General features: G+C 37.7%; 1 protein-coding gene across 11 annotated transcripts in view; it reads left to right on the top strand.

Annotated features, from left to right (window-relative positions):
• WDR17 (WD repeat domain 17) overlaps positions 1–26,849 on the top strand; it is a 108,243-nt gene that overhangs the window by 5,234 nt on the left and 76,160 nt on the right. For 9 of the 11 annotated variants that reach the window (XR_006817466.1, XR_006817468.1, XR_006817464.1 and 6 more), the window contains exon 2: positions 22,267–22,389. The exons of 1 other annotated variant lie outside the window; for it this stretch is intronic. Coding sequence is in view for 3 of the 10 variants with exons in the window: in XM_045998156.1 (XP_045854112.1) it covers positions 22,324–22,389 (66 nt within the window). In the remaining 7 variants the exon portion in view is untranslated. Of the gene's footprint in view, positions 1–22,266; positions 22,390–26,849 lie in introns of those variants that run through there. One more of the 11 variants, XM_045998158.1, reaches the window with a different exon arrangement.

The following is a 26,849-nucleotide window of genomic DNA, read 5'->3' as shown; positions in this document are numbered from 1 at the left end:
TGAACTGCCAAATAAATGAATTAATTCCTAAAAACATAATAGTGGGTATGTTTTATAAACATCTGATAGTAGCTTTTTGGACATAATGTTTCATCTTCATTATTAACTACATTAATTCATCTTTAGGGGGAATTTTATTTTGCCTAAGGGCATAATTTTTGATAGATGGGCTATCAAAATGCAGGTCTATGTGATCTGCATTGGTCCTGACTTAGCCTATGCAACCCTTCACTTATCAAACTATAGGATTTATCTCAGGCCTTCTATCAATGTATGGATGCATACATTGAAGATATTTTTGGATTTAGTGACTTATGTGGGCTATTTCTGTGCATTTTAAAGCTTTCCAGCTTTAACACCATTGGATTTCCTTTGCTGGCTTTTCTAAATTGACTTATCAAAATAATTTTTAATACCACTTGCCAAGAATGAGAAAATGCCAGTCCAAGTAATAGTTTCTGCCAAATTGGAATCCTGATTTTCAAACAGATAAGCATAAAAGGCCCACCCTTGTTTAAAAAGTCATATAAAGGGGCACCTGGGTGGCTCAGTGGGTTAAGCCTCTGCCTTCAGCTCAGGGCATGATTCCAGGGTCCTGGGATCGAGCCCCGCATTGGGTGCTCTGCTCAGCGGGGAGCCTGCTTCCCCCCCTCTCTCTCCACCTGCCTCTCTGCCTACTTGTGATCTCTGTCAAATAAATAAATAAAAATCTTAAAAAAAAAAACCAAACTCATATAAAAAAAATACAACCCACAAAACAGACTAATAGAAGGGGGTGGGGATCCTGGTTTACAAAATGATTCATGGCACAGCTTCTCAAGTTTTCATTCAGGAGTAATGATCCTATTTATAAAAATAAGGCTACAGGGGCGCCTGGGTGGCTCAGTGGGTTAAAGCTTCTGCCTTCAGCTCAGGTTGTGGTCCCAGGGTCCTGGGATTGAGCCTCACATGGGGCTCTCTGCTCAGCGGGGAGCCTGCTTCCTCCTCTCTCTCTGCCTGCCTCTGCCTACTTGTGATCTCTGTCTGTCAGATAAATAAATTTTTTAAAAAATAATAAAATAAAAAAAATAAGGCTACATATTTTGCCATACCCTAATATAGAAATAATCCTATATCTTTTTATGTCAAATACACACTTATATTAAAATGTTTCTGTCAATGGAATATTTTCCTCTAACTTACTAGTTTATGGGTGAAAATTTTTATGATTTCACCCCTCCTCTGCTTTTCTTTAGCTGACTCAGAATGGTCACACTGAGGTATATACATGATCCTTTTGTTCAAGAAAAGTGGATTACTTCTTCAAATTAAAAGTTATCCCCACATTGCAGCTCAAGAGATTCTAAAATCCTCCACCCACCTAGAAAAAACTAATTCCATAATTTAAATCCATATAATTTTCATTTGGGGGTTAAAGTTTAGGAAAGTGTAAAAATAAATGTGCAGATGGATGATAAATTCCTTGTAGGTGGATGATGAAATCTTTAAATCAGTGTCTTGGGCTTATAACGAGTGTGTTTTCTTGATCAAATAGAGTTTCTGCTGGCGTGAGTGATCTTTCCTTGAGTCCAGACTAGAACTACCGTAACGACCTTCATCTTTTCTGTTTGCTAACTAATCCAGGATTTTAATGTAGGTTAATACCATTTGCTTGTTGTGACCTATTTTACCATGTAAGCTTTTAAGAACATCATGATTTGACATATGCTGGGCATGCTGAGAGAAACTGCCCGGCCAAGCTCAGGAAAGGTAAATTTAGGAATGGTGGAAATTTATAATTTTTTTTTTAAAGATTTTATCCATTTACTTAACAGAGAGAGATCACAAGCAGACAGAGAGGCAGGCAGAGAGAGAGAGGGAAGCAGGCTCGCTGCTGAGCAGAGAGCCCGAAGCGGGACTCGATCCCAGGACCCTGAGATCATGACCTGAGCCGAAGGCAGCGGTTTAACCCACTGAGCCACCCAGGCACCCCAGGAATGGTGGAAATTTAAAAGTTGAATCTTCGTCAGTACAAGATTCTAGAGGCAGTTTTTCAGCTAAATTATCTTTGCTGTCCTTAAACTATATAAGTAGTTCTCCACCTTTACTGTGCATATAAATCATCTGGGGGTAATGTTAAAAAGCAGATTTCCATGAAACAGCTGAACATAAGGGAAGGAAAAAAAAAAGAAGGAGGCAAACCATAAGAGATGCTTAACTCTAGAGAACAAACTGAGGGTTCCTGGAGAGAGCTGGGTGGGGAATGAGCTAAATGAGTGATGGGTGTTAAGGAGGATGGTTGTGGTTAGCACTCAGTGTTAAATGTAAGTGATGAATCACTAAATTCTCCTGAAAGCAATATTGCATGATATGTTAACTAATTAGAATTTTAATAAAAACTTAGAGAAAAAAAAAAAAGCAGGTTTCCAGGCTCTACCATAAAATTCTGACCCACTAGCTTTGGGGTGTGATCGAGGAACCTGCAACTTTAGCAAGTTTCTCGGTTAATTCTGATGCAAGAGAAGTAAGACCCACACTTTGAGATGCATTGATATAGAGATCTTTTAAAATTTCATTCATCTTGATAATACATGGCTCCACGTACCAGTGAGAATAGTGGTCCTCTAGAATTAACGGATGCTAGACAGAGGAGGAAGACCTCAAGTTAGTGAGCCAATGGCTTATTAAAAAACACATTTTGGGGGGCAGTTTCCAGATATTTTCTAGTGAGCACATGTTGATTATATAATTACAAAAAATTTTTTTTGCATAGCTCTGAGCATAGATTTATTCAAATTTTAAACACTGATTTTTAGCAAGATTATTCGTTGTTTTTTGTTAATTTAATCAGTATAGTTCTATTAAGAAAATTTGCAAAATTCCGGAGACTATAAAGGTGAGTTAAACAAAACTACCTTGAATCTCCACATCCTGGTATGTCTCTGATGTTGGAATACATTTTTATATCCTTTTATTGATTTTCCTCAGTGTTTCTCAAACCGGCCGTGAGCTTCAGTTTCCACCTTTGCTTTGGCTCAGCGTGCTTTCGCACCGGACACCAGATGCCTGTACATTTTGCCCTTCTCATCTCCTTCCAGTCTTTGCTTAGTGTCACCTCAGTATCACCCGTACCCCCATCTTTTAAGATTGCCATGTGAGGGGTGTCTGAGTGGCTCAGTCGGTTAAGTGTCTGCCATCAGCTCAGGTCATGATCCCAGGGTCCTGGGATCCAGCCCCGCATTGGACATTGGGCTCCTTACTCAGTGGGGGAGTCTGCTTCTCCCTCTGCCTGCTGTTCCCCTGCTTGTGCTCTCTCTCTCTAACAAATACACACACACACACACACACACACACACATAAACACACACACACACACACACACACACACAGTCTTTTTTAAAAAATTTCCACGCCAGCTCAATCTCCAGAATTCCTTGTCCTCTTTTCCTCCATTATCTTCTCTATACCATGAATTCTCTTCTCGTATATGCCATTGACTTGTTTGCTTAGTTCATTCTCTCATTCCTTCCCTCAAGAATAGGAACTGTGGAAGAGCAGGATTTTTATCTGTTTTGCAGAGTGCTTTTTCATGAGTGCTTGACCAGAACATAGTTGGGGCTTAATAACTATTTGTTGAATGAATGAATGAAATTGAGAAAGGATTATTAAAATTTTAGAAAACATAAACAAGTCAAAGGGATAATAAATTTCCAGCTATTAAATAGCCAACACTTTACCCTGTGGTGTGTATTCTTTTAGTTTTTAAAATGTGTGTATATGTTTATACATATGTATAAATTATATGTGGGTTTTTAAATATAGGGACATAACTATAACATGCCTTTAAAGTTAACTACAGAGAACTTTTTCAAATCATTGATTCATTATCACTTTTTGCATTTTAAGATGTTATGTATATGTTTATATATATTTGTCTGACTTTTTTCTTTTGGCCTTGTTTATAGTCTATTTTAACATAGGAATTCAAAATTTAATATTTGTTTCATAATGATTTTTTTCATTATTATTTTTTAATTATAAAAATACTTTGAGTCAATTTCTCTCTAAATATCAAGAAATAAATTGTGTCTATTGATTACTTTTGTAAAATGAGAAATTTAGCATACCTTTGTTTTCTTCTTTTCCTGAACTTCAGTATTTGGGAAAACAGATTATTATATTTTTTATAACTTTTATATCATTGGTCTTCTCTTTCAATAATTCCTATTGATATATGCATCTTTGTAACCATATAACTTAGATATTCAGGTTTACTTGCTTAATATATTTTTTTTTATAATTTTATTTATTTGACAGAGAGAAATCACAACTAGGCAGAGAGGCAGGCAGAGAGAGAGGAGGAAGCAGGCTCCCCACAGAGCAGAGAGCCTGATGTGGGGCTCGATCCCAGGACCCTGGGACCATGACCTGAGCCGAAGGCAGAGGCTTTAACCCACTGAGCTACCCAGGCGCCCCGCTTAATATATTTTTAAATTACATGAACTTCTATATTTGAGGTGTTCTGATTCATTTTTTCAAAAGCCTGTTTTTTTTTATTCAAATGATTTTAAAAGGAATATTACATGAGTAAATGCCTTCTCAATTTTTGTGTCTATGACAGTGTTTTTCTGTTTGTTTTGTCTTCACACATAAATTATATTTTTGTTATTTATAGAATAGCGAGGTCATCGTAGTTGAATTTAACATAGTTATTGTACCTCTGATACGTGTTCAGCAGGGGTGAGAGATGACGTCAGTCTGAATTCTCTGCATTTGTACATAACATTTTTAAGAATTCTACTTAGATACTCATAGGGTTGTAAAAAACTCAACTAACCCCTGAATTTGCCTTATACCTACATATGGATCTTTTTGAAAAATCTCTTTTGCTTGAAATAAGATTACGTTTAGGGTCCTAATCAGGGTTCCTCTCTAATCAGGGTCTTTTCAATTCAAGTAATGTTGCTTTGGCTACTTCTTGGGTTGTTGCTTTTATTACTGTTATTTTACTTGTGCTTGAGTCATCTCTAAACATGTTTATAATATGTAGTTTGGGTTTTCATCCCCTCTACACTGGTATGTTTTCTTTTCTCTCTAATTAAAAAAAAAAATCTTTCTGTTTGCCATAATGTTTTTTTTCTTTAAGAATTTATTAATTTATCACACAGAGAGGGAAAGCACAAGCAGGGGGAGCAGCAGGCAGAGGGAGAAGCAGACTCCCTGCTGAGCAAGGATCCTGGTGTGGGACTCAATCCCAGGACCCTGGGATCATGACCTGAGCTGAAGGCGGATGCTTGACCAACCGAGCCACCCACGCATCCCTTCCCATAATGCTTTTGAGGTTTTTTACTTGTTTTCTGAAATCACTAATACAAGTTTTGTTTTTTTTTACAGTTTGAATTCTGCCTTTTACTGCTCTTTGATGTGGATCTTTCTTCTGCTCTTGCCTTTTATTTTCTTTTCATGTTTGTTGTTTTGACTATCTCATCCCAGAGCCTTTTTATCTTAGCTGGTAGTATCCTCATTCTTATTCCTGAATGAGAGGATCCCATAAAGGAGAATCAAAAGACAATATGCAGATCGCTGCGGGTCTGGTCTCTGTCTTCTTGAACAGTAGATCAATTATATCACTATTTGATCAATACAAAAATCTCAACAAAAACAAAACTTATGTCAATATCCTGACCTAATTGCTATCATCTAGCATGCTTTTCATTACCTAGTGTGGTTCTTTTGTCCTGAGATGGAATTTTTTCCTCTCTACCTTGACTAAATGGATGGAGAAAATACATTAAAAAGTACAAATACTTTTGTGATTTAGTTATATTTCCCAGAGTACAGTGGTACTCTCTTATCTCCTGTTTCTTTTCTAGTAGCTGGGTTTTTTTTTTTGTTTTTCTGTTTTTTTTTTGTTTTTTTTTTGTAGTTGCTGAGTAGGAATAGTAGAGGTCATAGATGGAGTGAAGAGGACAGGGAAGAAGTGCGTGAAGGGAATGACAGGCAGCGCTCTGGCTCCCATGACACGGTGGAACGTCTGAGTGACACAGATCTTGTTTCTCTGAATGGGGGACAGCTAGTGAGGCAGCGATAGTGTTCACTTAGACATACTTTTGGGAGAAAGGCGTTTTAACTTTCTAACAGTACCGTGGATGATTTACTAGGACACTAGTACCTAAGACAGAATTAGAGAACTTTGGTATATAGGGGGATTTCCCCTTGGAATGTTGCTGAGACGTTGTTTTGAGTGCAGCTGTGAAGGCTTTTTGGTGTGCGTGTCTCTGTGCGTGTGTTTTCTGTGATCTTATAAGAGCCAGTTAGGATTCTTTCCGTTTCAGCAAGAGAAAATGCCACAGGTATTACTATTCATGTAACTAAAAGTCTAAAGTTAGGTAGCGGGCACGTATCATTTACTCTCCTTGTGACTTAGCCCCTTTCTCCTGTGCTGGCTTTTCTCACACTCTAGGTAGTAGCCCCCAGTGGTTCTAGATCACTTCTCGTGAGAGCACGGTGGTTGCGTTGACTCTCATTTCAGGCTCACTGTGGCTCCACGTCGACAGAGAATAGAGTAGTCCTCACAAAAGTCCTGTGTTTCATGCTTAGACACATTTAAGCTGTGTTCCTGTCACTGAACCATCACCACGGCCAAGGAAGTGATTAGTGTGAATTTGAACCACCTGCTGGAGTTCAGACCGGGCTTCCACTCAAACCTGGACCAAAGCAGATGTTTGGAGATCACCAGACAAAACTGCAGAGCTATTTCTGAAAGAAAGGAAGGAAGATGATGGGGAGGCAGACAACAGATGTTCACTGCCGTGTTTAAATGAGAAGTTATGAGAGACTGATGGAAGCCGCTGGAAATGCTGGAACACTTCTTAGGCCTCTAAAACACGGGAGGCTTCGGGCAGACTGAGCCTGTGAACAAAATAGGGATTTGAACCTTGAAGTCTGGGAGGACAAAACTCTTCAGTTGGAATTTGAAAGTATAACAAGTTTTAATTAAATTTATATTTAGCTATTTGTCTCTCTAGTTATGCTCACATTTTAATCGTTGTGGACTTTATAATATGTAGGTAATGAATTGCAGATTAATTAAGTAATGCATTAGTGTCAGAAGAATAGAACCCAGGAACGAATTATCAGGGATGTAAGTATTCTCTATGCCTGCCTGTAGCTGGTTTTCATTTTTTGGTTCCTGATCTTTATTTCTTTTATTGGAGGCATAGCTACCCACATGTCCTGCACACACTCAGAGTCAGTATATCTCAGTAGAGCTTTACCCGGGATCTGTCCCCCTCCTAACAGCCCCTGTCCTTTGGCCAGGCAGCTGAGAAACAGTCTTCTCGGGGTCCTCCCCGGCGCTCACTTCCCACAGGCTAGCAGTTCAACCTCATCGTTTGTCACCTACTTCTGTATGTTTTGCTGCCCTGTTGGCCACCAGTCTTCTCCGCAGAGTGCCAGGGTAATATTTGTAAATCGGGAAATCTGATATCATTATCACCGCGCTTAAACTGCTTCAAGGACTCCCTGTCACATGGAAAATAAAATCCACAGTCCTTACCCCGATCTGCATGACTTTCCGTCATTATATCTTCGCCTTCTTATCCGGCAGACAAGTCACTGTTTTCATCAGGTACCATGATTCTTTAGGCATAGAAAAAGAATTTTTGCATAAAAGTTCACATCTCTCTCTCTCTCTCTTTTTTTTTTTTTTTGGACAGCCTTATTAAGCACTTAAAGCAAATTTGTCTTTTCACTCCTCTAAACCCTTGCTCATTCTCTATTAAAACAGCTACTGGGGCATCTGGGTGGCCCAGTCATTAAGTGTCTGCCTTTGGCTCAGGTCATGATCCCCAGGGTCCTGGGATCGAGCCCTGCGTGGGGCTCCCTGCTCTGCAGGAGCCCTGTTTCTCCCTCTCCCATTCCCTCTGCTTGTGTTCCCTCTTTTGCTGTGTCTCTCTGTGTCAAATAAATAAATAAAATCTTTTAAAAAAAGCAGCTACTGAAAATTGTCTCATACATTTATTTGTGTCTCTCAGAAAAGAAGTGAAATGTAAATAACAGAAAACCAGTGACTTCAAGAGAGATTTAAAAAATATAGAACAAGTGACTGAAGATGGTGCGTCACAGTGTTAGCATCACAACATTTCTGGAGTTTTCTTGGCCTTTATGTCATGAATTCAAGAAAGCTCCTGCTGCAACAGTAGCACGTCAGTGTCCAGGTCAAAAGCAGCAGGGGGAGAAGGACATCAGAGAACGCTACTTACATTTCATCTGCTGAAATTGAGTCACATGCCCACGCTTGTGCAGTGATTATCCCAGGGGGATGATAGTAGTACGACTGACGTAGACCAGCATCCTTCACCGCCCAGCGATAGGAAAAGTCCTGTCCTCACCTGCACGAGAGTATTCTGGGTTTCTGTGGGCAGGGGAGGAGATAGGCGGGAATGTTGTTGGTTAGACCACAGGCAGCGACTGGGCTGTGTCTGGCTCTCCTGATGCCGTGGCTTCTTGAAGCAGGGCTTTCTTGTCCCTGTTTGTTTCTTGTTCATCTTTGCATCTTTTGTAACCAGCATTAGTGCCTAGGTATGATAAACACCCAATATTTGCTGAAATGAATGAAATAACTTGATACAGCAGATACACATGGATAGAGATGCTTTTCTCAGAGTATGAGGAGGTTGCCCAGAGATACATTTGGTAGGGGGAAAGGGGAAACCCCAGCTCTGCCTGGTGTAGTAGGGTGGACAGTAATGACTGGATTTTAATCATAGTACATGCCTGTGCTGATGAAAGTCTGGGAGTTACTTCTTAAAGACGATTAAGAAGGCTATAACGAATTGGCATTATTGATGAATTCTGCTTTCTAAAATATGACTTTGGAAATGATGCAGACTAAGAGCCTACCCAAGGTTTGTTCAAATGTAATAAAGAAATACAAAATCATGGGGTCTTAAGCAAGATAGAAGTCTGTTTCTCTCACACATGAAAAAGAAAAAAGGCTGGAGGTATGAAGTCCAAGAGGCTTTCAGAGGTCTAGCTCTCGTTTTCAGAGGTCCGTCCACTGTTGTGCCGTTCCTTGAGGGGAACCCCCGTCTGATGATGGAGGGTATCTCCTGGAGCTTCTGCCTTCATCATTCAGATACCGGGGGGGGGGCAAAGGGGGGGCTGCAGACAGCACGCCCCTGCTCTTCAAGTAGACGGTGCATTCCGGGTGCACTTCACCATTCAGAATCTGGGCAAATAGACTTTCTTCTCTTTCTTAAAAAATTTTCTCTAATAGCAATTCATCTACATTTTATGAGATGTTTTTCCAAGGACATTTTGAATTCGTTTATTTTTTGTTCTAGGTGTTATGAAATAGCAAAGGTGAAGATGATGTATATACGGAGAAATAGTCGTATCTAAAAATACAGATATTTTGAACAGTTGATTATAGTCTTTCTGCTGTGTCCACTTTCATAAAAAGAATCACTTTCAGGGCGCCTGGGTGGCTCAGTGGGTTAAGCCGCTGCCTTCAGCTCAGGTCATGATCTCAGGGTCCTGGGATCGAGTCCCACATCGGGCTCTCTGCTCAGCGGAGAGCCTGCTTCCCTTCCTCTCTCTCTGCCTGCCTCTCTTGTGATTTCTCTCTGTCAGGTAAATAAATAAAATCTAAAAAAAAAAAAAAAAAAAAGAATCACTTTCATAAAAATGGGAAATGTTTTTCTTTGAATTTTGACAGAGACCACATTTATGTATCTTAGAAATACAGTATTATTTAAGAAACTGCTCAAAATAGGTTTTCTTAGAAAATCAAATTAGTATATAGTAGTTAACTTGGAATTCCATTAGGTAGTCTAAAAAGTGAAAATATTTGATTTACGATACACCATAACATGTGCTGGACATTTTAGACCTCTTAAATTACTGTAGTGCAAGTCATTTTTTATTTTTAGACTAGATCAATTTAGAGATTCCAGTTAGGAACCTTGATCAAACTTTCAGGATATGAGGATTCATTAAAATGAACTTTCTGGCTGTGATAACTAGGATCCAAAGAAACCTATCATCCAGAGGCAATTCTTCTCTGAATTTTTTTTTAGATTATAGATTTTTGTAAGGATAAACAGAATGTTACCATCATCCACAACCTCCACCAAGGATAACCACTGTCCTGACCTCTTGCAGAATAGATGAATATTGTCTGTTTTTGTGCTTTATGTAAACAGAGTAATATGATCATAATATTAGCTTTGTGTCTAGCTCATTTTGATCAGCGTTGTGTTTGTGAGATTCTTCTATACAGGTTGCCTGGAGCTGTTGCCATTCATTCTTGTTATTGCAACCCCTTCCATTGTACAAATACACCACAGTTACTTATCCATTCTGCTGTTACCGTAGACCTGAGCTGTTTCCACTTTGGTCCTGTGATAGAGGTGCTCTGAACATTATAATACATGTCTTTGGTGACCATAGATACCCGTAATACTCATTGCTGTTGGCTAACACTTAGGACTGAAAGGCTGGGTCATATGGTATATATTTGTTCACAGCCTTAGAGGATCCTGCCAATGAATTATTCAAATTGTTTGCTTCAATTTACATTCCCAGGAGTAGCATATGAATTTCAATTATTCTGCAGTCTTGCCGACCTGTGCTCTTGTGCATTTTAGTCCTTCTGTCGGAAATGTAGCAGTATCTCTTTGTGGTTTTAACCTGCAGTAATAATGGACAACTTTCATATGTTCATTGCCCTCTTTTTGTGATTATGAAGTTCTTTTGTCTTTTATCCAAAGTCTTATGTGCATTTCTCTATTGGCTCGCCAGTCTTTTTTTGTTTTTGTTTTTTAATAGTAGATCAGTTTATTAAAATATATGTATTGTTAATATTTTCTCCCACTCTCTGGCTTACTTTTCACTCTTTTTTTTTTTAAAGATTTTATTTATTTATTTGATAGAGAGAGAGATCACAAGTAGGCAGAGAGGCAGGCAGAGAGAGAGGGGGAAGCAAGTTCCCCGCCGAGCAGAGAACCCCAGTGGGGGTCGATCCCAGGACCCTGAGATCATGATCTGAGCCGAAGGCAGAGGCTTTAACCCACTGAGCCACCCAGGTACCCCTACTTTTCACTCTTTTAATGATGTCTTGATGAATATAAGTTTGTAATTTTAATGTAATCAAATACATCAATTTTTCCCCTTTGTGGTTGGTGGTTTTGTTTGTTTGTTGTTTTTTTTTTTGGTGTATCCTGTTTAGTAAACTTTTTTCTACTCCAAAGACAATATATTCTCATTAGTTTTCTTTGAAAGCTTTATTGTTTTACCTTACATATTTAGATTTCCAATCTCTCTGGTATGGGTGGGTTTTTTTTTGAATTATATAAGATTAGGGTGAAGATTTTGATATGTTTTCCCATAAGGGTATTCAGTCAACCAGCAATTATTGCAAGGTCTGTTTTTCTTCAGTGTACAGCATTGTCACATTCATCATCAGTTAAAAGCATATGAAGGGCTTTATCCTGGACGTACTGTGCTCCATTTGTGAGTTTTCGTAGCCTTACGTCAATACCACACTGTCTTAATTATGATAGCTTTATAAGAAGTGCTGTTAGCTAATAGTGTAAACCTTCAGCCTTATTCATCTATTCAAGACTGCCTTGATTTTTCTAGGCCATTTACATATCCATGTAAATTTTAGAATTATCTTGTTAATTTGCACAACACTCACACAAACAAAACAGGCTGGGATTTTTTTTTTTTTTTAAAGATTTTATTTATTTATTTGACAGAGATCACAAGTAGGCAGAGAGGCTGGGATGGGGGGTGGGGCGTGGTAGCAGGTTTCCCACTAAGCAGGGAGCCCGATGCAGGGCTCTATCCCAGGACCCTGAGATCCTGACCTGAGCTGGGGCAGAGGCTTAACCCACTGAGCCACCCAGGTGCCCCACATGCTGGAATTTTGATTGTGACTCTATTGAATCTGTAGATTAATTTTGAGGCAATTTACATCTTTCTATAGTAAATCTTATTATCCATTAACATGTTATGTTTTTACTCTTTTGTTTGGGATTTTTATATTTAATTTCTGAGAGAGATTGTTCTGTAATTCCCTCTCTTTTAAAATCCTTTTTAGGTTTTGGCAGGATGTAAAAAATTAATAAGTGATTCCTTTCACTATATTCTCAAAGAGTTTGTGTAAAAGATCTTCTGTAAATATTTGCAAAAATTTGCCCGTGAAACCATCTGGGCCTGGGAGATAGTCTGTGGGAAAGTTTTAATTGTAGACTCATATTCCTGCTTCTTAGACTTTCTCATTCTTTCATCAACTTTGGTGACTTGTGTTTTTTGGAGAATTTACCCATTCATTCAAGTTTATCTATTGTATTGCTGCACATGTGTTCATGATAGTCTCTTACTCTTTTTTGGTTGTCAGCATTTCCTACAGTGATGTCTTTTTTTCATTCCTGATACTGATATTTTTACTTTTTCTGGTTTTTTTTTTCTTGATAAGTCTTTTAAAAGTTGACCTAAGGGAACCAGCATTTGTTTTGGTAGATTTTCTCTACCATATATTTGTAAATATAAATATGCTTTCTCCTCTTTTCAGAGTTATTTCCTTTTCCTGCATTTTTAAAATTTTTAAAAGTTTTTTTCATAGCTTTTTGAGATAGAAAGTTAAATCTTTGAATTTCTGGGTAAATCTTTGAATTACTCCTTTCCCATTTTCTGTTAGAAAAATATAATAAAGGCTTTAGCCCTTCACCTCCAAGCATTGCTTTAGCTATAACACACAAATTTGTATTTGTGTGGCTTTGCCATCTAATGTTAAATATTTTCTAACTTCCATTTTTACTTCTCTGAACCAAGGATTATTTAGATGTGCATTATTTAATTGTCAGACAGCCGTGGATTATCTACTTATCTTTCTTTTATTAATCTCAGACTTCATTCCATTGTGACCAGAAAATACACTCAAAGAATTCCAATATTTTTAGGAGTTTGGCAAGGTTTTCCTTATGGCTCAGCACATGGTTTATCTTTGGAAAGAATGGGAACTCTGTCATTGTTAGGTACAGTAGTCTGTATGTGTCAGTTGGGTCGATTTTATTGAATATGTTCAGGTCCTTCACACTTCTACAGGATTTCCTCTTCTATCAGATATTGAGATTTATTACTTCAAGTTTCCCATTATGATTATAGATCTGTATATTTCTCCTTTAATTCTGTCATTCACGCTTTATATGTTTGAACATCTTGTCATTCGGCTGCAGACAGTTTCAGAACCGTCATATCATTTAGTCAGATCTCCCCTTTATTCTTCAGTAACATCCCTCTGTCTCTCTAGTAATATTTCTTGCCTTAAAATTTATTTTTTATTTATATAACTATAAGAGTTTTCATTTGGTTAATAATTTTCTAGTAAATAATTCACTGTTTTTGACTTTCAACCATCCTATAACTTGCCAGTAAAGTGTGACTCCTATAAAGCGTATACGGTTGAGTTTTCTAGTGGAGTTTGCCAATTTTACTTTTATTGGTAACTTTAATCCATTTCTCATTTAGTGTATAGGTGTTATAATTTGATTCACATGTACAGGTCAAACTTCTGTTTCCTTCTTCACAAATTTTTTACTAATTACATTTTCCTTCGATTCACTTAATACTGTGTTTGTTTACTTTTTTTTTTTTGTAGTTATGCTGGAAATTCTAACATGTAACTTTAACTTTTTACCATTTAATAGAAGTGATTACTTTTACCTCTTCATGGATCCTAACTCCATTTAATCTGCTCTAACGTTTTGTGTTACTGTTTGCATATGTTAATGTTACAAATATTTCAAACTTCAGAAGACATTGCAATTATTGTATAGTTAGTAACTACTTCGATTTAACCACATATTTCCTCTTTCTCATGACCTTTGTTATGCCAGCATTTTCGTCTTTCTACCTGGGACCATTTTCCTCCTGCTTAAAGAACTCCCTTTAATGTTTTTCTAGTTCCAGCCTGCTGGTAATAAATTCCCTAGTTTTCGTGTGTATGAAAATATCATAATTTTTGCCTCCAGCTATATTTTCACTGGATATAGTAGCATTCTAGGGGTGTGTGTGTGTGTGTGTGTGTGTGTGTGTGTTTCGCCCTCCTAACTTTAAAAATGTCATTCCATTATCTTTTGACTTATGTTATTTTGATTGATCTTTGACAATATCATGACCATGTCAGAGACTTTTTCTCTTTGGCTATCGTTTTCAGCATCTAAACTGTGGTATGCCTAGATGTCGTTCTGCTTTAACTTACACTGCTCAGGATTTGGTGATCTCTAAGAACTTGATTTTTTAAAATCAATTTTGGAAATTTCTCATTCTTTTTCTCTTTGAGTATTGATTCTGTTATGTTTTCTCCCCCCCTGGAGACTCCCATTCCATCTGTGTGTAACTTTTCAGCATATCCTGTCTCTTTCTTGTTCTCTGTTTTATTTCACTCTTTCTTTTCTCTGTCCATTAGTTTTGCTGTATGCTACTTATGGATACCACTGCACTAATACTGACTTATGCTGTATCCAGTCTATCAATAAACTCATCCACTGAGATCTGAATTTCAGATATGGTGTCGTTTAGTCTTAGAGTGTCCGTTTTACTTTTATTTTGTATATATTCTGTTCTCTGATAAAAATACTACACTTTCATCTATTTTGTTTATAACTACACATTAAAAACACCAAGTGGTCTAAGCTAAAGAGAAATATACTATATACTTCGTTATGAATGATGAGAATCACTAAAAGTTGGGAGTGTTGTGAGCAGTACTGATGTGTTGTTCAAGGGTGAGCTTTGAGATTATTTTGAAATTTGAGTTTTCAGATGGTTCTTTGGATGTGGTTGTTTAATGCTTTGAGGGTCTGGTCGAGCATGAAATGCTTGGGTTGGAACTCTCTGACTCTACAGATCTCTTCAGGCATGTTGGATGTGCTTGTGGAGATCTGCTCAGGTGCACATTCCTGGTGGGATAAGAGGAATTAAGGGGTGAGAGGGTGTGTCGTGGATGTGGCATTAATGGTACCACTTGGACTCTCATGGCAATCATCACATTCCCTCTTGGTATTCCTTTTGGATCTCCGAACACGCATCCTAATGTAGTCCACCTCAGTCCCCTTCAGCTTCTCAAGGTAGATCAGTTTTTCCTCATTTCTTGTTGTGAGATCATTCTTTGTGTCCATCTTCCACATCTGCTTGTCCCTGTCACTGCTTTTGAAAATACTTTGTGGATTAAGAAGTATTAGTGCCATATCTCAGAGCGAGAGACTTAAGCTAATGTGTCCTGAAATATGATGACTGGGAGTGGCAAGTAAGGCTGCAAACTCTAAGAAATAAAGTGTCCAAGTGAAATTAACAAATATAATCCAATTATACGGTATCTATATGTGGACAAGTTCATTTTGGGTTTTTCCCCCTTTTAATTGTGTTAGTACTAGAAAACACTGCTGTGGCTTCTTTGTGTGTAATTTTTAAAATTTAGATTATATACCTGACAGCAGAAATGTGCGGTTTAGTGTTTTGTACCAGCAAAATGTGCTCATTAGCATAATTAGCAAGCATAAAAGAAAGATTGTAAGCTTTCTAGAAATCCCTCTCATGGCTGCTTCCTGTCACTACTTCCTTCTGCCTGAAGAAAATTCTCTCATAACTTCTAATAGTGTAGATTAGTTTTGCTTGTGCTTAAGCTTTTTATAAATAGAATCATGCAATATGTAACCTTTCATGTTTGACTTTGAATTCTTACTACATTTAGGGTTTATCCATTTTGTTGTGCATAGTTCATTTTAATTACTGTATCCCAGTGTATGACTGTATTACAGTTTTATCTCCCAGACTGGGGGAATCTGGTTCTTAGAGGAGATTTGTGTCTTTTCCTCCCCAAGCCTTTTCTGGGGCGGCCAAACTATGCTTTGTATTTATGGTGGGTGTTGAGTAGGAGACCATTTTTTTTTGCATCTCCTCAATCAGTGGCAGATCCGCGCTTTGTTTTGGTACAGGGTGGGAGTCTGAGATGCCTTCCTGCCCCCCCCCCCCCCCAACAACAGACAGCTTTTCTTCTTCCCTTCTCCCAGGAGTACCTGGGGTCAGGAAGGAGGATTTTCTGTCTCTTCCTGGAGACAGATAAGATTTGCCTTTTCTCTTCCCCCATTGTCCCTCGCAGTGAGGGTGTTTGTTTTCTCTCTCCTAGTAGCTGAAGGATTTATTTTGTATGAGAGGAGGGGTCCTGCACATATATAGTGTTTCATGCCCGTCAGCTCTCTACAGCCAGTTGCTTCCTGCGTGTCTGAGCCACTGAGGGGGACCATGTCTGATTTGCCCCCAGTCTTTCTCCTAAGCACCCAGTTGAGGCCCGTGGAGAAGATCTCACAACTGAGTGCAAACCCAACTTGCATCTAGTTATTCTAAACTGATGCTCTGGTTCACTTTGGCCTTTGGGGAATTACTTACCATTTTATACTTACCATTTTATCTGATTTGGTTTTCTTACCTGCTTTTGCGATAATCCCCTCTTTCTCCTTTGCTTTGTCAATGGTGAAACTATTAGTGTGTTTTCTCTCTTCAGAGAGGGGCCTGTTGCTCTCTGGAATTTCTTTGACTGCTTTCCAGCCTGACAATTTAATGTTATCTTCCTCCAGAGAGAATAGATACTTTTGCTTTTAGAAAGCAGTAGGGTAGGGAAGACAGCCGAATCCCGTCATTGAATTTATCTGAGGCCGAACCTCAGTCTTTGTAAGGGACAGTCTCATTCTATTTCAGTCTTAGTCTTAAGATGTAGATCCAGGTAGCTCTCACTGGAAGGACACCAATATTACATCACTTCTTTCTTTGTCAGCATCGAACTCCAGTTTTTTTTTTCCCTCAGGAAGCTCTCCATAACTTTTCAGTATTTCAGTATTTCAGTATTTTAGTACTACAACATAGTACTACTATATAGTACTATATAGTATATATATATACTACAATGTAGTATAGTAGTACTACATTTACTACATTGGGGAAGAAGTAGAATTCCCTGCCCTCCACCCCTCACCCTGCCACTACCACCAAAGAAAAAGTGCCTGGCTAGACCCTTTGAACTTCTCTTGGGGTTCTTTTTTAGTTTGAGATTTTACATATTTCTATCCAGATTTTCTAGTTGTGCGTAGTAAGAGAATTAGAGAGGTGTGTATACACACGTGGTATGCATGCAAGTATATGTGTGTGTGTGTGTGTGTGTGTGTGTGTGTGTGTGTGTGTGTATGTCTGTACGCACTTGTCTGCCGTTGCTGGAAGCCAGGGTCTTGTAAGTAGCAGTCTTTTCAGTTTATAGAATCATTCTGAGGTTTCGGAGCACACGGGGTAAACTTTGTGTCTGCTCTTTAACTCAGACTTCCTCTTGACATTTTTATGTAGAATTGTAATCTGGTTGGGATGGACAACTGCCCCACATTGTATGATGTAATGCTTTTGTCACCTGCCCTTCACTGACGGATGCCTCAAGAGTATCTGTTCATAGTAAGGATAGCAGACAGATGGTCCCTGATTGCTATCATCTTGAGGCCCTTAGCATGAGGCCCGTGTGCATATCCTGAGTCTTTCTCAACCCCTGTCCTCTCCCCTAACCTATCCTACCATGACTTTAGGCAGGACAGATAGAGGCAGATGAAAGAGAATAACTGTGAGCAATGCCATTTATTTTATACTTCATTCTACCCTGGTGGAATAAGCAATGGCCTGTGCTGATTTCACATGTTTACTTAGTTTGTTAGAAGCTTAAACTATAATTTCTGTCTCATAAGACAGCAGAGATGGGGGCAGACTGAGAGAGTGTAGGAACTGCAGATAGGACAGTAGGTAAGAGTACAGTAGGTAAGGGATGAATTTCGTACAGAAAAGATGGCCTGCAAACAAAATTTCAGAGGATGAAGCCTGTATCTTGGTCTAAGATATCAGGTAAAACTGGATGGATAAATCTAAATGTAGAATCAAAATAGACATCACAGTGCCCAAACATTGGGATAGGCAGAGCATGTCATTTTACTCTGTTTAGGATTTTAAACAGGCATGAGTAAAAGAAAACTATCAGCTTAGGCAGAAGAAAGCAGAAATAAGCATTTTAGGATGTGGTACAATTAGGTTCACATAAAATCACAACCAGAGAACTTACAGTACTTTCATTTCTAGACCAGGGACTGCTGACATGGGTCTTGATTTTAATCCCCATATTTATAGTAGGATGTTGATGACTACCCGATATGACCAGCTTCTCTGAAAGAGAGCAGGTCCTACTTTACTTAAAATTGCTATATCTCCCACTTGGTCCTCACCATTCTTTCTAATTCTAAAGAATTACAAAGCACTTCTGAAAAGAGAGAGTCCTAGCAAACTGGGAACATCACATGCACATGGATCATACAAAATGTGCTGATTACTTTGTTCTTATGAAAAGAAAAACTCAACTGTTTCTCCATGATTTTAATTTTTTTTATTTATTTATTATTTTTTTAAAGATTTTGTTTATTTATTTGACAGACAGAGATCACAAGTAGGCAGAGAGAGAGAGAGGAGGAAGCAGGTTCCCCGCTAAGCAGAGAGCCCGATGCGGGGCTCGATCCCAGGATCCTGGGATCATGACCTGAGCCGAAGGCAGAGGCTTTAACCCGCTGAGCCACCCAGGTGCCCCTCTCCATGATTTTTAGAGTTTGAAAAAGAATGTGAGATAACTCAGATTCCTTATATAAATATGTCTTGCTATATTTGGTTCATTTTAAATATGCTGTCTTTTAAAACTGTTTTGCTAAGCACAGAAGCATAACTCAATCAATCTTGCTTATTTCCTACAGTCAGTAGACCCCAATTTCCTCATGTAGGTGAGGTGAGAATATTGATTTCATCAGCTGATCTCCCTGGAGAGTGCCTCTCGTCCTGTAGTCAAGAAGTAATGTGTCAGTTAGCTATTGCCACAAATACATTTTGTTATCAACCACTCCGAAACTCAGCAAAATACAACGTTAACCATTTATCATGCTCACAAGTATAATACTAGGGTTTTACAACAGGCTTGGCTGGGCCGAGTGGTTCTGCTTCTCACTGAGATCTGTGGCAGCGCTCCTCCTGGTGTCTCTCGTCTTTCTTGGACTAGCACAGTAGCCCTGGAATGCTCTCGCATTGATGGCTGAGGCACAAGGGTATGAATGGAAATAGCCACTTTAACCGGATCTTAGAACTGGAATAATCTGACTTCTGCCCATGTATCACTGAGAGAAACAAGTCACAGGGCAAGTCCAAAGGCAATAGACGGTGGTTCACAGTCTGCCTATGAGAAGGTCTTGGGAAACAGATAACAGAGAGAGAGATTAAAAAGTCAGAACTGATAATCAAACTTCAGGTTACTTGTGTGTTTGGATATGAATGCCTGCAGGAAGTTTTCTGACAATACACAGTATTTACTTCATTCTCTTTATTTTCTTTAACCTGACGTGTCCCTTTGATTAGTGTTTCCTTCCATCACTAGTCATAGAGGTAGTAAGAACTTTCTGACTCTGAATTAAGTTAAATTTGTGATTTTAGCAAAAATTAGTCAATTAGACCCCATGGACTAGTGCCCAGATAAAAAAATCTATGGACTAAGTGCCACCATGACTGTCTTCTTCCTGCCTCAGTTACTGCTCAGTGATCATGACATGCTCCCCTCTGAGGTCAGCTACAGGCCTTAGCTCTGCCCTGCAGATAGTCCTAACCCATCAGGCAGATGTGTGAGTTGAAAACTGTTGTTCTTGCACTAAATGAAGCAGATTCCATTCACTCTCGGAGCCTCAAAACACCTGACTACCATCAGGAAGTATGTATTCTTATGCAAAGTAGTATTTCATCTGGGATTACATGAGATATTTTACTTTACTTTTTTTTTTTAAGATTTTATTTATTTATTTGACAGACAGAGATCAGAAGGAGGCAGAGAGGCAGGCAGAGAGAGAGGAGGAAGCAGGCTCCCTGCTGAGCAGAGAACCCAATGTAGGGCTCAATCCCAGGACCCTGAGATCATGACCTGAGCCGAAGGCAGAGGCTTTAACCCACTGAGCCACCTAGGCACCCCAGATATTTTACTTTTCTTAATTCTTATAAATATGGTAAATAGTGCTCATGGAAAAATATCACAAAATAAAGCATCGAACTATTGTGTGCCCTTGGAACAAGGTATTCACTTTAAATACATTGTATGTAAAATGATATAATAAATATTCTTGTGCCTGATATGATTATAAAGTAATTTTACCAATTCAAGTTGGCATTTAATTTTATGCTTAAATGTGTTAAATGATTTGATTAGCCATTTCCCTATAAGGAACTGAACAGTAGTCCATTTCATTTGTTGGTGAGTATGTTACTGTCACTTGGATACATTTCTTTAGACCCTTTCCAGGTTTCAGAAATAAATGTTTACTTCATGTGAACTGCCATTAGTTGACAGACTTCTAGGGCTGTGAGTGTCAATTCACCGAACAAACATTTTGTATTTTCTATATGAAGACAAATAAGGCAAGTTCCTCTGCCTTGGGGAACTCATAATTTGTATCTGTGCAAATAATCAGTATCTAATCCTTGCAAATATGTAAATAAAGCCAAGCAGATGAGGAATTTGGTGCATTTGAGAGTCTTCAAAGAAGGAGGATTTTTAAATTGTGTCTTAAAGGACCATAAATGTGGCAGATGTCATTATTCACAGCAAAAGGGGCAGGACAGCTCCGGCAAAAGCATTTAGAAACTGACAGGCACCAGGTGGCAGTGGTACAGAACGTGTTCAGGAATGGCAGTGCAAGCAGGGGTATGAGTGGGGGAACTCTGTTAGTTCATCCAGGACGTGATTAGGGGTTTCACTAAAACACTGACATGAGAGATGGAGAGAAGGGCCTTTTGAAGAGATATTTTAAAGATCGTTTGAGAAGGTTTGATGATGAAATAGTGGAACAGGGAGGGGAAGGTGACGGAAGAGTCAGAGATAGCTTGCTGTTTTCCTCTCAGGTTACCCTCGTGAGCATAACGATAGTCACTGAAATGGGCAATGCAGGAGAAAGTGAGGAGTGTTCCGAGGTGGCTGAAAGGGTCCAGAATCAGGAAGTCATTCAGATATAAACAAATATAACTAGAGATGACGTCAGCCCTACAACTTCTGTGGAAGTGAGAGCCTGTTCCCAAACTTTTTGACCTGAGGCTTCAAGCAGATACTGGAAACTATTTCTGGAAAAAAAGAGAGAAGAATTAGTTTGAAGGAGAGTGCCATGTTCCATCTGATAAATTTTTAGAAATAAGGCTGTTTTCAGTCAGCCATGGTGATGCTTTCCACATGTCCTAGAAGTGTACCTTTGTTATACCGGAACACATGCTATCTTAGTTTAGGATACGAAGAATGAGATACTCAGATTACCGAAACGTTTTCTTTTTCTTAGCCCCCTGCCCCCACTCTATCTCTTCTTTCCTTTTTTTCTCCATGGAGGTGTCATGGTTTGATGTGTTTAGGGAGGGAAAGGTCAGAGCTCTCTGCTTTATGTTGGGTGAAGCTCCTGAACCTTAGAGAATATTTCTAAGTCCACATATCCTCCAGTGTACCAGGAAGTCTCTTACTTAGCGTGGCTAGTAAATAGTATCTTCCAGAAGTGAGTAAAATGAAAAAGAAGCCAAATTCATGTGATTTTGATTCTCTGTGGAACATATTAGCCCTCTACTAAGTGATGTGGGGTCTCCAAACTTCTTGAGGCACTTAGGTTATTAGGTTATTATCAGCTAACCGTAAAATGACTGAATTCTCAAGTGTGGAGATGGAAGCAAACAGAAATATAGACTTTGCCTTGTCGTTGTACAGCTTTAACCTAGAAGCTTTCTTCTGGTTTTATCTCCAACTCCTAAGGTTGAAAACAGAACTACTTTCCTGCCCCCTGTGGCTTTGTGGTTTCTCTGGATTCCTTATTTGTAACTTGGTAACTTTTAGATGTAATTTGTCTATTTCTTGCAACAGTTGAATCAAGTATGTTTTTTTAGAATGAAAACCGAAAGCCTAATGTTTGCTAAAGCATTTGCTGGTACTATACAATGTAATGATTATTTGATTTTTCTTTCCTATTTGAATATGGGCTTACATTTTCTGGTTTAGCATTATTTTTACAGATACTATTATTTGTAAATTATTAAAACTGTTTCAGCTGAAATGTTTGTGGGCTTCTAGCTTCATGTACTGAACAATGTTTCACAAGGCAGATTTTGGTAAAGCTATTTGGTTGAAACCCATTATTGTTACTTTAGGTGCTGACTATTCTGATGCCGACTTTCCAATTGCCTTGATTAAAGTAGAAACGTTCTATGGCTTGGATGACTTACATTTCAAATTGGTTTGAGCAAGATGATTGGTATGAAGGACTACAAAGAGTAAGATATATTTATGTTGTGATTATGATTTTCTGTGGGTTTTTCTGCTTACTGCACACGCAGCTGTATTTCTTTGTAATTTATGTTGCAAACACTTTTGCATTGAAATATTTTGAGGGTAAGTAAAATACTTGGTAGATTCCAAAGCAGAGGTAAGAAGATAATATATAAATGTAGTCATAATTGTACATTGATGAAAAGGTATTTTTTTTTCTGTCTTTGTTTCATGAATTCTTAATATTTTCAGATTGTCTTCAGGCTTTAAATATAATATAGATTCTTGTTAATGAGATTAATGTATAAAAATAGCAATACTTTTAATAGTCATTTTACATAAAGAAAAACATTTAATGAAGTAGAAGATGTGTATGATAATACTATATATTACATTAATATTGTAAAAGAAAGTGCAAAAATTTTCTGAGGAAAAGTGCCATGTTCTATCTGATGAATTTTTAGGCAATTAATTATGTTTCAAAAGATTTGCATTGTTACCATGGCAACTTTTGTATAGTATTTTGAAAATAGCTGTTCTGATCTATTATTGCAAGAGTAGAAAACTGCTATTTAAAAGTGCACTTAATCAAAATGGATTTAGTATAAAATAATACGATGTCTTTTTTATTTTCACATTTTGAATGGAAGATTTCTTAATTATTTAAATGAAAGCACTTTGTGGATTTTTCTTTTCTTACACAGCTGGATTTTTCTTTTTATTAATGAGTGGAACCAAGAGCCAGAGTATCTTCCTGCAGTGTCTCCAGCTTTCCTCCCTGTCAAGTCAGAGGGCAAACAATACCAAAGATAGGAAGCAGTGCATTTCTCTCCTGCCTTACTTCCACGGGGTCCCTCCTCCACACGTCCATGAAAGACATTTTCTCAGTATTTTATTTCCTTTCCCTTATCTTTTTTATTGTAATTCCTCAGCAGTTTAAAGCTTCCTGCCTTTTGGGCTTTTCCTAAAAAAAATTTCCCCCCAGTTCTAAAACAAGCTGGTAAACATCTCTGCAGCTGGTTAATAGCAAACTCTGTAGAATAATCGTCGTTCTCAGAGAACAGATTGAGAACCGGTGGGTAGCTTGTCATTCTGAATCTCAATCTTATCCCTCAATGATGGAAATATTCCAGCTTATGAATTTAATAAGTCCCACTGGACCGCACACACACTGCACTGCCAGGACCCTGCGTTTGTGTTGTGTGTGTGCACTTTAAATGTAATGGTAAATGCATTTTTGATGTTGAACCAAAGGGTATTTTTTTTTTCAAGTATAGTCCATATATTTCTCAATGGGAGGGCATACTAACTTGCCAAAATGCTTTTCACTAAAATTGGGTGTTCCTTTAGTGTCTAAGAGTAGTTCGTAGAGATGATGGGGATTCAAAATCTTGGTCTCCATCGTGACTCCAGTCTGCCCTTTAATACTACCATCAGCCTTTTTAAATGAACTCCTGGCTGAGACCTATTACAGCAGCAGAAGTTAAAGTTGTAATTTAGAAATGCAGCATTTGAAAAACCACACACAAGTGTGAGTTTGATCTTTAGTACAAAATTATGATAGCATTATTTTGATGTAATTAATATGTATGGCATATGTATATATTTCTATAGATACATGGACACATACATAGGAACTTGATTTTGGCTTAGTTTTACAATTTTGCTTTTGGCAGTGTTGTAACTCTAGCTGTATTTTAAAGGTCATTGTGATTATTTCATATCAACATTTTCTTGCATATTCAGAAGTGAACTTTAATATTATACAAATCTAATGTAAATATACTCTTACCACTTGTTTAAAAATTTCATATACTTAATGTGAAGAACATCTTTACTGTAATTATAATGTATGTGTTATACTTTTGTATGAGATTGAAACAAAAAATTGAATTCGCAAAAAATTGTCTTTGCAAGTAGGCTGTTGCCAGGCTCCTAACACTGTCACTTATATGTGGGGTGACACAATGCTCAGACTTTCTTCCCGAAGCCTTTGTAACTCTCCATTATTCAGTGTACCACGGGGGCTTAGTACTTCGTCTTTAAAGTGTGCATGTTGTTTCTGGGCCAGGAAGAATGTATTTTTCTGAAGCAACAAATCTTTAGAATGGGTGTGGAAATTCTTAAATCATTCACCTAAAAATACAACCTATTCTAAAGTAAGGATACAAAAAAGTACATAATATTTATCTGAAATCTACAATTAACTGTTACATTCAGTTAATATATACTTATTTACCTAAATATGTGGTTTTTAAAAAGGCATATATTTTGGAATATACCTGCAGTTGAACATTTTCCATTTTTAGTAATGCAGGATCATTAGTTATGTAACCATTCATGCTGACTACAAAAATAACAAAAGGTTCCAGATGTTTCTTTTTTCTCCTTAGCAATTACAAACATCACTTAATAAAAGCTACATCATGTTACATATGTTTTTAATAATACTTTTGAAAAATAATGTGGAAATTTCAAATACTGCCCATTTATTTTTTTATTTTTATATTTTTTAAAGATTTTATTAATTTTTGCTCAGGAGAGAGAGTGTGAGCATGAACAGGGGAGGGGGCAGAGGGAGAAGCAGACTCCCCTTTGCGCAGGGACCTCCTTGCAGGACTCAATCGCAAGACCCTGGGATCATGACTTGAGCTGAAGGAAGATGCTTAATGACTGAGCCCAGGCGGCCCAGTACTGCCCGTTTAAATACCTAATTAAGATTTAGAAATGCAATAGTATTCATATATTTAATGATGTACATTTTTTTCAAATTTTATTCAAAATCATAGATCTTTACAATAAATTGCCATTTTGTTTTATCCTGCTTATTACTTTGATGGCTGGTTTGGACAAATTATTCAACTCTGAATTTAAAAAGGAATTAAGTTGTTAGCTTGTAAGACTTTGAAAGCTGCTTAGAAGCAAGGTCATACCAAATTATATGACAATATTGAAATTTTTATATTCTCTACACTTGGAAATTAAAAAGTAGTAAAATTTTAAAAACTAGTAAATCAAAATATACTGATAATTAAAGTAAAAATACATTGACAAATGGATTTTGAAGTAACTTATTTATTTTTGATACATAGCAGAGGGACTTGGGGTTTCTCGTCTGGCAGGTAAGGAGCTTAGAAGTCTTCAGTCTGGCCTAAAATGATAAAAAGCTGAACAAACTGAAAAATCATCCATTCTTCTTAGATCTCTAAGAGAAGTGAGGTCACGAGGCAAATTGTCAAAACCTTTTAGAGCAGAGAACAATGGAATTATCAGACCAAGAATTTAAAGAAACTATGATTAATATGCTAAGGATTTTAATTTTAAAAAATAGACAACATACAAGGACAGATGGATAGTTTAAGCAGAGAGATGGAAATTCTAAGAAGAATCAACAAGAAATGCTAGAGACCAGAAACACCAGCAAATGACAAATGCCTCTAGTGAGCTCATTAGTAGACTCGTTAGGGCTGAGGAAAGAATTTCTTAGCTTGAAGATATGACGGTAGGGATTTCCAAATCTGAAGAGAAAAGAGAAAAAAGAATGGGGAAATAAAAAGCAAAATAGAATATCCAAGAGCTGTGGGACAACTGAAAAGGTGTGCCATACACCTACTGGAAATACCAAAACAAGAAGAAAGAGAAAACAACAGAAGGGACAGTTGAAGCAGTAACTTAGGATTTCCCCAAATTAATGTCAGACAGCAAACCACAGACCCAGGAAACCCAGGAAATACGAAACATGATAAATCGAAAAACAAAAAACAAAACAACAAAATTATACCTAGGCAAATCATATTCAAACTAAAAAAAAAAAAAAAGAAGAAAATCTTGAAGAAAAAAAAACCCAGAGGAACAAGTGTAAGAATCACATTCAACTTCTCAGAAACCATGAAACCAAGAAGAGAATGAATGAAATATTTAGAGTGTTCGGAGAAATAAAATACCAGCCAAGAAATCATACTCTGTGAAATTATCTTTCATGAGTGAAAGAGAAATAAAGGCTTTCCCAGACAAACATTTGGAAATTTGTTGCCAGCAGACCTGCTTTACAACAAATGTTAAAAGAAGTTCTTCAGAGAAGGTAAGTGATAGAGATCCAAAGCTCAGATCTGCATAAACAAAGGAAGAGTATTGGAGAATGTATGAGTAAAGGTAAAATAAAACCTTTCATTTTTAAAATTGTGACCTTGTTAACAGTTCGAACAGTTAGTTCAAAATAAAAACCCAACAATAGATTTGATTATGTATTTTTTTTTTTTTAAGATTTCATTTATTTGAGAGAGAACACAAGCAGGGGAAGTATCACACAGAGAGAGAAGCAGGTCTCCCACTGAGCAGGGAGCCCCATGCGGGGCTCGATCCCAGGACCCTGGGATCATGACCTGAGCTAAAGGCAGATGTTTAACTGACTGAGCCACCCAGGTGCCCCTGATTATGTATGCTTTAATCACATACTCATACATAC

The sequence above is a fragment of the Meles meles genome, chromosome 2 (genome assembly GCF_922984935.1).
Source record: "Meles meles chromosome 2, mMelMel3.1 paternal haplotype, whole genome shotgun sequence".
Taxonomy (NCBI): domain Eukaryota; kingdom Metazoa; phylum Chordata; class Mammalia; order Carnivora; family Mustelidae; genus Meles; species Meles meles.
This window is presented reverse-complemented; position numbering and strand designations above follow the sequence as displayed.